The sequence below is a fragment of the Lotus japonicus genome, chromosome 1 (assembly GCF_012489685.1).
Source record: "Lotus japonicus ecotype B-129 chromosome 1, LjGifu_v1.2".
Lineage (NCBI taxonomy): Eukaryota > Viridiplantae > Streptophyta > Magnoliopsida > Fabales > Fabaceae > Lotus > Lotus japonicus.
In genome coordinates, this window is record NC_080041.1 from 51925299 (window position 1) to 51940139 (window position 14841).

The 14841-nt window shown below is 41.2% G+C and overlaps 1 protein-coding gene across 1 annotated transcript; it reads right to left on the reverse strand.

Annotated features, from left to right (window-relative positions):
* Positions 1-907: 907 nt before the first annotated feature.
* LOC130737899 (uncharacterized) lies at positions 908-2452 on the reverse strand. Its single transcript, XM_057589762.1, has one exon. The coding sequence runs from the start codon at positions 2450-2452 to the stop codon at positions 908-910; it is 1545 nt and encodes a 514-aa protein (XP_057445745.1).
* Between the last annotated feature and the right edge of the window lie 12389 nt (positions 2453-14841).

Sequence of the window (14841 nt, forward strand, 5' to 3'; positions counted from 1 at the left end):
CCAAGTGTCACAGTGGTGCAGCGACCATTTCGAATCGCTCCCTGAACTCCATTACGCTCCCTGTCTGCTTAATACTCAACAATGGTCCAAGCGGGTTCTGTACCAATTCGGGTTGAAACCTTCGAATCAACGCTTCCTTGAACACCTCCCATGTACGTTCTGGAGCGTGCTCCTCCCACCATTGGAACCAATTCAGAGCGCGATCTTCCATAGCTATTACGAGCAGCTTCACCTTCTCGCCGTCGTCGATGTGGTTGAGGCTGAAGAAACGTTCAACCCGAACGATCCAGCCATGGGCATCTTCACCGTTGAACAAAGGAAGATCTATCTTCCTTCCTGTTCTGATGCGTCGTCTGGGTGAGTCGTCATCGTGGCGGAGGACGACAGAGTGAGAACTCCGAGAGTCGTCTAGCGATGGGTCTGAAACACGACTCTCAGTGCGGTGACGGCGACGGGGTGTGTGGGATCTTCCCCTGCTCCGGCGACGCTCTTGGTGGAGCATCAGCTCGTGAAGCTGGTCGACCATCGTTCTCATCTCAGTGACATTTCGTTCCACGTTCTCAATTCTGTGCTCCATCTGCGCGCGGGTATTTACCATACAAAGCTCCCTTTAGATCAGGAGCTCTGATACCAATGATAGGTACCAGAGGTTTTAGGAAGAAGAAACTGAATTACTGATATATTGATAGGGAATTTCTGATGAGAACACCAGAAATTCTTAGGAAATACAGAAGTAATGGAAGCAAAATACAGAAAGCAATAAAGCTAGGAACAATTCGAGAGTGTTCCCTTCTCTCCCAATTCTAACAGAAATGATGCCTACCTTTCTCTCTCCCCCCCCTCAGGTGTTTATACACACCTTCTGGCCTGATCCTCTGCAAAGAGGATCTGCCAGCTCATCAATTAGTTATTTTCCCCCATGTGTGGTAGTGGAATCGATGGCTGTTCCCACTTTGCCCCTGCGTGTGTACACCTTAGAGTAGTCTTTCTTTAGCTTGTGGATTAAGTCCCTATCAGAGTTCACTGGTGAATATCCAGAGAGAGAAACATTAGATGTTTCTGTAGATGTAAGAGGAGGAAAAACTACGTTAAGAGGAGTTGAGTTGAAAAGAGTGGGTTGAGTGGAGGCTTGTTTATATGGAAGAAAAATGGTTGAAGAGGGTCCAGAGGTTCTTTTTCTTAGTACTTTGAGAAAGTCTCTTTCAGTTTCTGGAGTGTTTTTAGGAGATGAAGGTGGAGATGGTGGTGCCATGGTGGTTGTGACAATTGTAGCGGTGGTTGAAATGGAAGAAGAAGTTAGGGGAGTGTAAAGGGGAATGAGAGGTGAAGTAAAAGGAGGAAGTGTTTGTGTGGGGGAAGAAGATGGAACAGCATCAACATTAATAACAACAAAAGCAGAAGCAGAAGTAACAACAATAGGCTTACTTGACTCCTTGGCAGAAGCTCCGGTGATCCTTGGAGCCCGGTTCTGAGTTGATTGAGCACCAACTGCCATGGTGTCTGCCTTGGTCTTCTTTGTCTTCTTCTTCGGCTTCTTATCAGATTCAGAATCTGAATCATCCCGTTTCTGCTTCCGGGAAGGAACATCTTCATCAGGGATTCCTTCTGGAAGTGTTCTGAAGAATTCCTCCACATCCACTTCATAGCCTTCTTCTATCATCATATTCAGACAGTGAAGGATAACAACTTTATCATCCTGCTTGGTCCACAAGGGATAATCATCAACGGGAATACTTCGTTGAATGATGTTCTCTACAGACTCATCAGAAGGAGGAACCACAACTGTCTTCACAATCTTCATTTTCTTCAAGTTCTTCACATTGAAGGCATCTCCAGAAGTAGCTGTTAGATCTTCTGTGCACCCAGCATCAATCAGATCTTGCACCAAGCCACTTTCCACGAAGATGTCAGAAAGGATCTTGCCAAAGGGAATGTAAGAGATCATAGCCTTCTTCTCAGAAGCTGTAGTTCTGGACTTCCTTAGGCATTCTTTCAGATAGGTGAAGACGAAGAATGGAAGACACAGCTGCGTCCTCTTCTTGATGAAATAGATCATCACCTTTTGAGTGGCGTTGATATAGTCTGAGGCGCTTATCAGAGTCCTTGGGTTGATGTAGGAGAGAATGATCTTGTGCCATAACCTCAGATTTGGATGAAGATCACTCGACTTGTACTCGGTCTTCTTTCTTTCCCAGTTGACAAACAGTTCCTTGTTGACTGTTGTCCTCATTCTAGACATCCTATTATCAACATTCTGAAATCGCTTCCCTTTTGCAAATTCCATTCCCATAAGTAGGGTGATGGACTTCTCAGAAATGACGATCCTCCTACCCAGAACGTGCGAGACGACATGGTAGTCATCACACTCAGCATGTTTCCAGAATTCTTTAACCAGTTTCTCATAGATTGGTCCAGACAGCCTATCAAAATAGCCCTTCCAACCTTGAACCATCATCTCAAGTTTGATATCTACCCAATTTGCAGCTAAGTTGTTGAAATCCACTCTTAACTCCTTGAGAACGGTGAGTTCTTAAACCTTAAAGTTGCAGTAAACTGCAGCTTCCCTTTAAGTGATCGGAATCACTCTAGGAGCAGATTGCCCAATAGCGAGACTCACAACCATGGTACGAAACTTAGAGCTTCTTTCAGAAGCAGCTTTTTCTGCCCTTTCTTCAGCGAGGAACTCTACCATATGCTCAAGTGCAGCTTGATCTTGAGGATCGACAGAGGTAATGTGAGACATGTAAGACCCTGTTTTGATGAATATTACTTAATTAAATAATAATTGTGTGATTCAGTAATACAGTTACTGTAGTTATTGTTTTACCTTGTGTGATCCGACGATAACTGCAGAGTTATTGTTTTTGCAGCTATGGGTGACTTATGTGGCTTTATGTGTTTTTGTGATTTCTTTGATTTAATAATCAATAAAGTATTGCATTATTAGAAATATTACGTAAAGGTGATTGGTGATATGCATGTGTGCACGAGAAGTGAATTTTGGTGATATTTGCCCTAGCATGGGTGTGTGTCAGGTGTGATGGGTGTGACGCCCTGAGCTGAGAAGGGCGAGGATTGATCGCCTTCTATGTGGAGGGACGCACCACACCCGAACAAGAGGTATTCCGAGACTGTGTAGGGATGGACTATACAGTTGAGGAAGGCATATATGATTTGATTGTACTACCCATAACAAGTTGCAACTTCTTTTCGGGAGCCCAACTCATAAGAACTCCATGGTTAAGTGTGCTAGCCTTGGAGCAATATTATGATGGGTGACCTCCTGGGAAGTTTTCCCAAGAAGTGCGCGAGTGAGGACGAAGCGCACTGAAAAGACTCGTGTTGTTACCGTGAGGCCAGTCGTCAGATCGGAATGTTACAAATGGTATCAGAGCCGACCTCTCCCAGTACGGTGTGGTTCGAGGACGAACCAAGCGGAAGTTGGTGGGCCTGTGACGCCCTGAGCTGAGAAGGGCGAGGATTGATTGCCTTCTATGTGGAGGGACGCACCACACCCGAAGAAGAGGAATTCCGAGACTGTGTAGGGATGGACTATATAGTTGAGGAAGGCATATATGATTTGATTGTACTACCCATAACAACAAGTTGCAACTTCTTTTCGGGAGCCCAACTCATAAGAACTTCATGGTTAAGTGTGCTAGCCTTGGAGCAATATTATGATGGGTGACCTCCTGGGAAGTTTTCCCAGGAAGCGCGCGAGTGAGGACAAAGCACGCTGAAAAGACTCGTGTTGTTACCGTGAGACCAGTCGTCAAGTCAGGATGTTACAATGGGGTTTGAGTGAGGAAAGTTTTTATCATTTTTAGTTGATTATATATTCAGCCCTTTGTTTAATTATTTTGAAAATAATCAAGAGTTGACTAGGGTCATTTTTGGAGGAATTTGAAGTGGTGATGGATTCTAATTTAGGATGGTTTCAATCAAGGAGTTGATTGAGCATTAATTCGAAATGAAGACCCTAGGGAAGAGAGAGGGAAGGGACGACCAACAGGGAAGAAGGCTAGGTTTAGTTTTGTGAAGCCTAGGTGGATCCTATAAATAGATGATAGGTAAAGCCAAGGAGAACCCTAGCCACCACAATTTCATAACACACAAGAATTGAGAGAGAACTAGAGGGAAAGGGAGAGAGGGCCGTGAGCTATAGCAAGGGAGGAAGACTTGATCAAGCCTGAGGAGGAGCAAAGTGAAGCTCTTGATCACCAAGGAGGAGAGGCTGAACCTTGCTCTAGGAGAAAGACCACTTTTTCTTCTTTTTTAACTAGATCCAATCAAGGTGAGGGGATCACAAAAGCAAGCATGATCTTGTGTGGTGTGTGCAATATATGTGTGGCCGAGAGGCCTATATGGTATATGGCTTTCTCTTCTTGAACCCGTGTGATTCAATTGTGATGACTAGATCTAGTATGATACCTTTCTTTGTCTTGAAAACGAAGTAGATCTAGTAAGCATGATGAGCTATGTTAATTTGGGGTAAATGATTTGGAATCATGAGAGCATGTATGGAAAGGGGGGCTGGTCGTGAGGCTCTATGAGGGTTTTGGGTTGATTTTTGTCTTGCCTATCTTTCCTTGATACATGAGCATGTGAAATGAGGATTGGGTTGAGAGATCCTTGTTTTTGGAAGCATGATACATCCCATTTTAGTCAATATAAGTTCAGATCTTGTGATATATGTTGAGTATGTGATGATGGCCGAACCATCTAAGTGTGTATAACATGATGTTCTTTATTTTTCCCTCATGCCACGTTAGTTGTTGTGGGTGAATAATGCCTTGATGGTTGTTCATGAATTTTTACCTCTACTGTGAACTGAGTATTGTGATGTTAGAGATCTACGTTTTGACTCATGATAATTGATCAAGATCTAGGAAGTGCTTAACTTTAGAGCCTTAAACTAGTGATGTGAAGTGATTCGCTTGCAAGTAGGGCGATGTAAATCATGGAACGTAGTTCTAAGTGTAGACTATGGACCATGAGAACGACGGGCCGCTAGAGATTAAAACGGTTAACTTGCACGTGATGGAGAATGTGGTTTCCTTTGTGGCCCATGCAATGGTGGTTAATCCACTGAGACTGGTAGGTGTCGTGACTTATGAGGAGACTTGTGGGTGTCTGTGACCCATGAGGAGACTTGTTCATCTGCCGATGAAAGTGATTGGATCCAAGGTGTAAGGCGGTGTGTGATGTGAGATACGTTTAGACTGACTAAACTTACAGGTTAAACATCTAACCTTAACGATGAACGTGATAACTGTTTAGTCTTATGAGTTTTGTTATCTATTCTTGTGATGTTTCTATCTTGCTTGAGTGATTGTTTGAGAGTCGGAAGTGACCCTCCAGTGCTTAATTGCTGCCAGATCTCCGTGACGAAGTTGACCGACAAGATCTGGGAGACTCATCTGCATGAGGCGAATAGGAGCGTGACTGGAGCCACCGACGGGTACCAGGGCCAGAGTTATGACGACGACGTTGCTAACTTCCGTCGGCTAGACTAGGAGGGGAGGTGGATTGGTTCCCGAGAGGAAAGGAGACCCATTGACCCAGAGGGATCTTCGACTACCGAGTCGGATCCTTCAGAGGACACCCCAGGAGATTGGGACGAGGAGCTAGCTGAGGAGGCACCACCGATGCCAGACCCGGAGATCGACCTTGACGAGCAGGTGGCTATGGATCAGAGCTATCACGCTGAGGATTCCAAGCAGATGCCAGAGAGCATGGAAGAGGAGAAGGGGTCAAGTGCTGAGCTAGAGGAGGAACTTCCAGAGGTGACAGGCGATCCCTGGAACGAGGTTGACCCGTCTGATGACGAGCTGAGGTTCCGGAGCTTTATCTTCCAAGGATTGAGGGCTTACATGGAGGGAAAGTTCCTGGATGACTAGGATTGGGTCGTGAGATTGTTTTGTTGCTGGGCTAGAGTGCGAATTTGTTTTCGAACTATCTTAATTATCCGTATGTCTTTTGGAAAAAATTTGATGTAATCAGACGCATGTTTCATATTTATTTCAGTTGATATTTAATAGTTTATTAATTTTGAAAGGTTTGCGATGTTGAATACTTCCGCGTGTTTTGAAAAGGTTAAGTTTCAAGTATTTTCGTAAAATTTGAACGTTTATTCATTAATTGAAGATTAATTAATTAACCGACAAAAATTCTTTACGAAAATTGTGACGTTTTTGTTACTGTGTGACACTCGAGAAATCGGGGCGTTACATTGTGGTATGATAACATGATCTTGAGAGGTGACACGCCTTGTATGATCCTTGCATGGTTTGTGTTGGAAGTAATGATTTTTTCTCTATTCTATGAAAAACAAGCATGATCTTGTGTGGTGTGTGCAATATATGTGTGGCCGAGAGGCCTATATGGTATTTGGCCATGGGTTTGTCAAATTTGTCTTCTTGAACACGTGTGATTCAATTGTGATGACTAGATCTAGTATGATACCTTTCTTTGTCTTGAAAACGAAGTAGATCTAGTATGCATGATGAGCTATGTTAATTTAGGGTACATGATTTGGAATCATGAGAGCATGTATGGAAAGGGGGGCTGGTCGTGAGGCTCTATGAGGGTTTTGGGTTGATTTTTGTCTTGCCTATCTTTCCTTGATACATGAGCATGTGAAATGAGGTTTGGGTTGAGAGATCCTTGTTTTTGGAAGCATGATATATCCCTTTTTAGTCAATATAAGTTCAGATCTTGTGATATATGTTGAGTATGTGATGATGGCCGAACCATCTAAGTGTGTATAACATGATGTTCTTTATTTTTCCCTCATGCCACGTTAGTTGTTGTAGGTGAATAATGCCTTGATGGTTGTTCTTGAATTTTTACCTCTACTGTGAACTGAGTATTGTGATGTTAGAGATCTACGTTTTGACTCATGATAATTGTTCAAGATCTAGGAAGTGCTTAACTTTAGAGCCTTAAACTATTGATGTGAAGTGATTCACTTGCAAGTAGGGCGCTGTGAATCATGGAACGTAGTTCTAAGTGTAGACTGTAAGACCCAAGTTTTTAAGCTTAAAATAAGTGGAAGAGATCTCCATTTACGATTAGGCTTGAAGTATCGTGAAGGAAAAACCTGAACAAGAGTTTATCGGAAGGAATAAATTTATGAAGGAGAAAGTTCAGGAACAGTCTAAGAATCGTATCGAAGTCGATAAAGTTATAGCACGATCGATATACACTTAAACTTAGGGCAAGAGCGCTAGAATTAGCTGATTTCCACTTAAAGACACGATGGAAACTAATTCCAAAAATCTTCAGAGAAATGTTAGAATTTCTCTTAATCCTTATATGACCATCGTTTCGAGGCGAAACTATAGGATCTACGAACGTCCGATTCCAATCATCGGAAGTTTGCCGAAACTGAAACCCTGGTATTTCAAAACCCTAGAATCAACCGACAATGAAGACTTTTTCTATTCAAAGCTTCAAATGAAGATTCCACACGCGTACACCCATTTCTCTTGATGATTTCAATCTTTCTTCAGAAGGAAGTTTTCTATTCCGACATTCAATGCAAAAAGTAACTTATCGGGTAAAATAGTTTTACACCGACTTTGCATTAGTCACCTAAAATACCAGGAAACCTCTTTTGAGTTTTGGATTTATGTCGCCAAAACCTATCTTAGAATTCACGGAGAATGAAGCCGGAAAAATCGGAATCGCGAAACTTTCATTTTCCCGCGTTTTTCCATCCTCTATATAGCAAGCCTCGAAAACCAAAAATCATACTGATATTTCTTTGAAGAATTAGAAGATTCAGCGGGGTGAATATCGTGTCTAAAATACGTTGGAATCAGTAGGAAGAAATCGGGATCGCTTTTATATTTTTATCTTAACTCTATGAGTTAAATCCTCCGATATCTAAACAAAACTGTACCGGTTTACAAAATATCTATTCATTCTTATCCAATCTCTGATAAATATCTATTCAACCTTATCCAATCTTTAATAAATATCTGTTCATACTTATCCAATCTTGATAAATATCTATTCATACTTATCCGATCTTTGATAAATATCTTCCATTTCATTCCCTATAAATATGTGAAGCTTGAAACAAAAACCTCACAAACACACACACACAACCCGCGGCTTGGAGAGAAGAAGGAGGAGGAGAGCTTTTCGTCGATTCTTGTCTGATCGTCCCACAGTTCGTTGCTACGCGTAGGCCTCAAGGTACTGACGCTTTTCCTTACTTCTGATCGTAAATTCTGCCGCTTTTCTCTATACTTTTCTGTACTCTTAGTTTTGAGGTTTTTGCAAAACTATCTAGATAACTTCATCTTTTTATCTAAATTTATTCCCTGCGTGCCCCTGAGCATGTTTAGCGGATTACATTTTGCTGATTCTCGCCGAATTGCTGCCGAGTTTCAATTCTGCTCATAATACCCATTTTTGGCTAAAGTTCCAACCTTTGGGCTTAAAACCCTCGACTGAGCTTAGCGTTAGTAAGATTAGTCGTCATAATCGTCGTTAGTATCAACCCCATCTAATTTGTTTTTCGAAACTCTGATTTTGAAATTCTGAGCTGAAAATAATGACCAAAATACCCCTGCGACAGTTTTCGATCCGATAATTTTTCCGAGTTTAGATTAACCTTAGTTACGACTAATGATAACCTAGGAACCAAGTTTGATCGAAGAAAAATCGACACACACAATTACCATGTGTGGCCGAGAGCTACCCTAGGAGGAGGAGGAAGAAAATTTCTTTTTCAAAAACTTGTCCTTTCGCGCTAGATTATCGTACCTCGGAGTATATGCTACTTCGTGTAACCTTAGTGAGTATTGATTGCTGAGTTTCGGTTAGATTCTGAGGGAATTCTGTGGTTTTTACTCTAAAGGTTATTTTGAGGAATTTCCTGAAGAACAAGGAGCTGATTGTGAAGGAGCGTTTGAAGAGAACTCTGGAAATTGGCTAAGGTGAGGGCTGCTCTCTGAATTACTAGATAATGTTTTAGGTGTCGACGAATTCGACTTGATTTATGTGTTATGCACTTAATTGCTAAATGTCTGAAATGATTTCTGAGGCTTCGGCCGAGCTTGTTGATTTCATGATGCCTTGATATTGTGTGCTAAATGATTCGCATGTTATGTGCTAAATGATTAATCTAGGATGTGTTGGAATATGCTGTTTATGCTTATTGGATTGCGCTTATTTAACTATATTATTTCACATATATCTGTGGTACTGAGGAGTGAGAATAACGGGCAAGTCATGCCGATTTTATTTTGAGAGTTTGAGAAAGTTTGACGGGACGAACGGAGTTCGGGCCTTGTTATGGTTATGACGGATCGAGACATTCTCGGGGAGTTAATTGGGATTTTGGTGGATGTTGAAGACTCATAAGATTTGCGATAAGACTAAAAGGATATTATTTTATAAGGAAAATTCATAAGACATTAAACAACCTCTAAACCTTTAAATAATGATAACAATCTCGAATGCAAGTTGAGGATTGAATCTTAGTTGTGGAAAGCGAGAAGTGTCGTCGGATCCAAGGGTTGAGAAAGATTGTGAGTTCTGAGTATGTTGATACTCATTCGCTCTGGGAGCAGTTTGTTTAGCCATCCAAGGGATGTGCCGAGAAGCTTCACTGAGGCGTGAGACCTTGTGAATGCGTGATACTCCACTGAGGCGTGAGACCTTGTGGAAAGCATGGATCTTCACTGAGGCGTGAGACCTCGTGAATAGCATGGAACTTCACTGAAGCGTGAGACTTCGTGCAAGTGTGTAAATTCACTGGGGCGTGAGACCCCGTGAAAGCATAAAACTTCACTGAAGCGTGAGACTTTGTGAATGTGTGAGACTCCACTGAAGCGTGAGACTTCGTGAGAGCATTGATGACTCGAAGAGTTATCGTGAGTGGTTGCACTCATTTTATGATTATTGTATTTTGTCGCAGAATCGACTTTTACCTTAGGGTATTCTTTGTAGAGACAAATAAGTTAGTTAGAACACGTGGCGACGTGTCGAGTGAGGTCGGAGACGTTGTTTGGCTAATCACTTTGCATTCATGCACTCATTTTGAGGTTAATACACGGCGTGATACCGGACCTCGGTGGATTCCAAAATGGTCATAAGACCCGGATTTCCACGTAAGAACACTGCGATGATTCTTAGTAGCAGACGGAAATGGCAGACCTTCGGGTTCACTGCTGATCTGACTACACTTTGTGTGGTGTAAGAGACACGCGAGCGGAAATGGTCCCACCGTTGCTGGTGCTAGGATTGACTCGTTAGTGCCCATTCGTTCCGGAATGCATTTGTTAACCAGCATTGCATTTCATGCAACATGCATACTGACTTAGTTGCTGAGTGTGATTGATAATTGTTAATCTTATCTGATGCATGTTAAGTGTTATTACTGTCTTTTATATTCATTGTGAAATATACAACCCTAGGATGCTATCCCTAACTTATAAGCCTAAGTAAGCTATCTATATCTGTATCTATTGGATTTATTATTTACATAATTCTTTGGAGTTGACCCTCGCGTCTTCTGTGTGTGCTTTGGCGGACAAACGCCCTTTGTCAGATGTCTATGGCGGACTGATTCACGATGGTTCACCCTTCGGGGGGAACTAGGTTCGAGATGCCGGGATAGGAGCGCATCGCGGTAGCGAGAGGAGGACGGATGGTGTACATAGACTTGGTCGTTCTGGATTCAGATTCGGACGACGATCACGCTAGTATGTAGGTTTTAGTGCTGGCGTGAGCTCCTCGAGTTGGGATTAGTGTAGGAGTAGAGTCTTAGCTCTGACCGTTATGTTTTCTTTTGGGAACAGGGTAGTTTCCCACCTATAGCTTTTTGTGTGGTTTCTTTACGGGAATCACAGAGAGTTGGTTGGACTTAGGAGGTCTTGTTTTAGGCCGTTTGGGCTAACTCATTCTCATTTTTGAGGGATAGTGTTGCGAACACTTGACCTTTCTTTTGGTTTGGTACTACAGCGGGGGCTGTATTTATCGTATATTAGTTCGGATATCCTTTGTTGTAGAGTTTCTATTTCTTCCAGTCTTTGGTTCTATTATCGAAAACAAAAATATTCACGTTTTTCCGCTTTAATTTCTTTTTGGTTACTAAAGTGACGCCACCGAAATCGGGGTGTTACATAGACTATGGACCATGAGAACGAAGGACCGTTAGAGATTAAAACGGTTAACTTGCACGCGAGGGGGAATGTGGTGTCCTTTGTGGCCCATGAGATGGTGGTTAATCCACTGAGACTGGTAGGTGTCGTGACCTATGAGGAAACTGGTGGGTGTCTGTGACCCATGAGGTTGTGAGCTATGCTCACTTGTTCATCTGCAGATGAATGTGATTGGATCCAAGGTGTAAGGCGTTGTGTGATGTGAGATACGTTTTGACTCACTAAACTTATAGGTTAAACATCTAACCTTAACGATGAACATGATAACTGCTTAGTCTTATGAGTTCTGTTATCTATTCTTGTGATGTTGTTATCTTGCTTGAGTGTTTGTTTGAGAGTCGGAAGTGACCCTCCATTGCGCTTAATTGCTGCCAGATGTCCGTGACGAAGTCGACGAACAAGACCTGGGAGACTCAGCTGCATGAGGTGAATAGGGGTGTGACTGGAGCTACCGACGGGTACCAGGGCCAAAGTTATGACGACGGCGTTGCCAACTTCCATAGGCTAGACCAGCAGGAGAGGTGGATTGGTTCCCAAGAAGAATGGAGACCCATTGACCCAGAGGGATCTTCGACTACCGAGTCGGAATCCGAGTCAGATCCTTTAAAGGACACCCTAGGAGAGTGGGACGAGGAGCTAGCTGAGGAGGCACCACCGATGCCAGACCCAGAGATCGTCCTTGACGAGCAGGTGGCTATGGATCAGAGTGATCATACTGAGGATTCCGAGGAGATGCCATAGAGCATGGAAGAGGAGAAGGGAAGGGGTCAAGTGCTGAGCCAGAGGAGCAACTTCCATAGGTGACAAGCAATCCCTCGAACGAGCTTGACCCGTCTTATGACGAGCTGAGGTTCCGGAGCTTTATCTACAGGGACTGAGGGCTTACATGGAGGGAAGGTTCCTGGATGACTAAGATTGGGTCGTGAGATTATTTTGTTGCTGGGCTAGAGTGCGAATTTGGTTTCGAACTATCTTAATTATCCTTATGTCTTTTGGAAAAGTTTGGATGTAATCAGACGCATGTTTCATATTTATTTCACTTGGATATTTAATGGTTTATTTATTTCGAAAGGTTTGCGATGTTGAATACTTCCGTGTGTTTTGAAAAGGTTAATTTGCAAGAGTTTTCGTAAAATTTGAACGTTTATTCATTAATTAAAGATTACCTAATTAAACGACGAAAATTCTTTACGAAAATTGTGACGTTTTGGTTACTGTGTGACACTCGAAAAATTGGGGCGTTACAAGACATGATAAAGAATTCTGAATATCTTGAGTACAAACTTCGTTTGGGCGACAGAGATGATTTTGACTGTTTGAGAAGAACATATCCAATCAAATTTCCATTTAGGCCATTGTATCCGTTTCTAAATCTAAACTTCTATCTTTCCACTTCTCTATTTGTAGTAAGTGTTTATAGAGCTCTACACACTTGTCTCTCATTCACAGGTGAAATTTCATCTTGAGTTTAAACTTCAGTGGGGCCACATTGATAATTTTGATTGTTTGGGACGAACATATCCAGACAAAAGCACCATTAAGGCCACATTATTACATTCTGCATCTAAACTTCTTTCTATCCACTTCTCCATTTATAGTAACTTTTATTGTGCTCTACACACTCGTCGCTCAGTCAATCGAGGAATATCTTTAGTTTAAACGTCAATTGGTCCACGGAGATGATTTTGATTGTTTACGAGGAACATATCCAATCAAAATTTCCATTAAGGCCATTTTATCCTTTTCTACATGTTTACTCCTTTCTCTCCACTTCTCCATTAGTAGTAACTATTCGTTGAGCACTACACACTCGTCTCTCGGTCATTTTGGGAATATCTTAAGTACAAACTTTGTTTTCTCCACATAGATGATTTTTACTGTTTGGGAAGAACATATCCAATCAAATGTTCCATTTAGGCAATTGTATCCGTTTCTAAATCTCAACTTCTATCTTGCCACTTCACCATTTGTAGTAAGTTTTTCTTGAACTCTACACACTTGTCTCTCGTTCCGTCGTGGAATTTCATCTTGAGTTTAAACTTAAGTTGGGCCACATAGATGATTTTGATTGTTTTGGACGAATATATTCAGACAGAAGCTCCATTAAGGCCACTTTATCACATTCTACATATAAACTTCTTTCTGTCCACTACTCCATTTGTATGAAGTTTTTATTGAGACACTTGTCTCTTAGTCATTTGAGGATTTTCTTGAGTTTAAACGTCAATTGGTCCACTGAATTGATTTTGATTGTTTACGAGAAACATATCCAATCAAAAGGTTCATTTAGGCCTCTTTATCCTTTTCCACATGTCTACTCTTTTCTCTCCACTTCTCCATTTGCATTACGTTTTTATTGAGCTATACACAGTCGTTTCCTAGTCCTTTGAGGATTTTCTTGAGTTTAAATTTCAATTGGTCCACCGAGATGATTTTGATTGTTTACGAGGAACATGTCCAATCAAAAGTTCCACTTACGCCTCTTTATCCTTTTCTACATGTCTACTCTTTTCTCTCCACTTCTCCATTTGCAGTAAGTTTTTATTGAGCTATACATACTCGTCGCTCAATCATTTGGGGAATATCTTAAGTACAAATTTCGTTTTCACCACAGAGATGATTTTGACTGTTTGGGAAGAACATATCCATTCAAATGTTCCATTTATGCCACTGTATTTGTTTCTAAATCTCAGCTTCTATCTTTCCACTTCTCCATTTGTAGTAACTTTTCATTGAGCACTACACACTCGTCTCTTAGTCATTTCGGGAATATCTTGAGTACAAACTTCGTTAGGGCGACAGAGATGATTTTGACTATTTGGGAAGAACATATTCAATCAATTTTTCCATTTAGGCCACTGTATCCATTTCTAAATCTCAATTTCTATCTTTCCACTTCTCAATTTATAGTAAGTTTTTATGGATACACACTTATCTCTCATTCACAGGTGGAATTTCATCTTGAGTTTAAACTTCAGTTGGGCCACATTGATGATTTTGATTGTTTGGGACGAACATATACAGACTAAAGCTCCATTAAGGCCACTTTATCACATTCTACATCAAAACTTCTTTCTGTCCACTTCTCCATTTGTAAGTTTTTATTGTGCTCTACACACTCGTCTCTCAGGCATTCGAGGAATATCTTGTATAAGACCGGAAGTTAAATAGAACGTTTATTTATTTAATTTCTTTAATTTACAGCAACGCGTATTATATTATTAATAATTTGTTTTTGAAATATTATTCGCGCCACGACGGCGGTAAATACCTTAAGGAATATTTTCCTTACAAACATTTAATCGCGTGTTTATATTTATTATTTTTATATTATTTTCTTAACTCGAATTTAGTCGCGATTCGGAATAATTAATTAAGTAGTAATTAATTTCAATATTTCAATCTTATAGAGTTTTATCTAAATGCAAGAATAAAATTATAATTATTTTTGTGTGTATTATTTTATTTTAATCTTAAGAATTTCTACTCTTAATTATCTCTTTCTTTTATGAGGAGATGACCTGCTCTAACAGGTCACCTTTGTTATTTACCTATGATAGCCTATCATACATGAATATCCTTTATTCCTATCTCTTCCCAACCACTCATTCAAAATTCAAACTTCCACTAACACTTTCTCTCCATTCGTGGTCCCCACCCC

Coding starts and splice junctions, on each gene's coding strand:
- LOC130737899 (XM_057589762.1), bottom strand. CDS start 2,452: ATGGTTCAAGGTTGGAAGGGCTATTTTGATAGGCTGTCTGGACCAATC.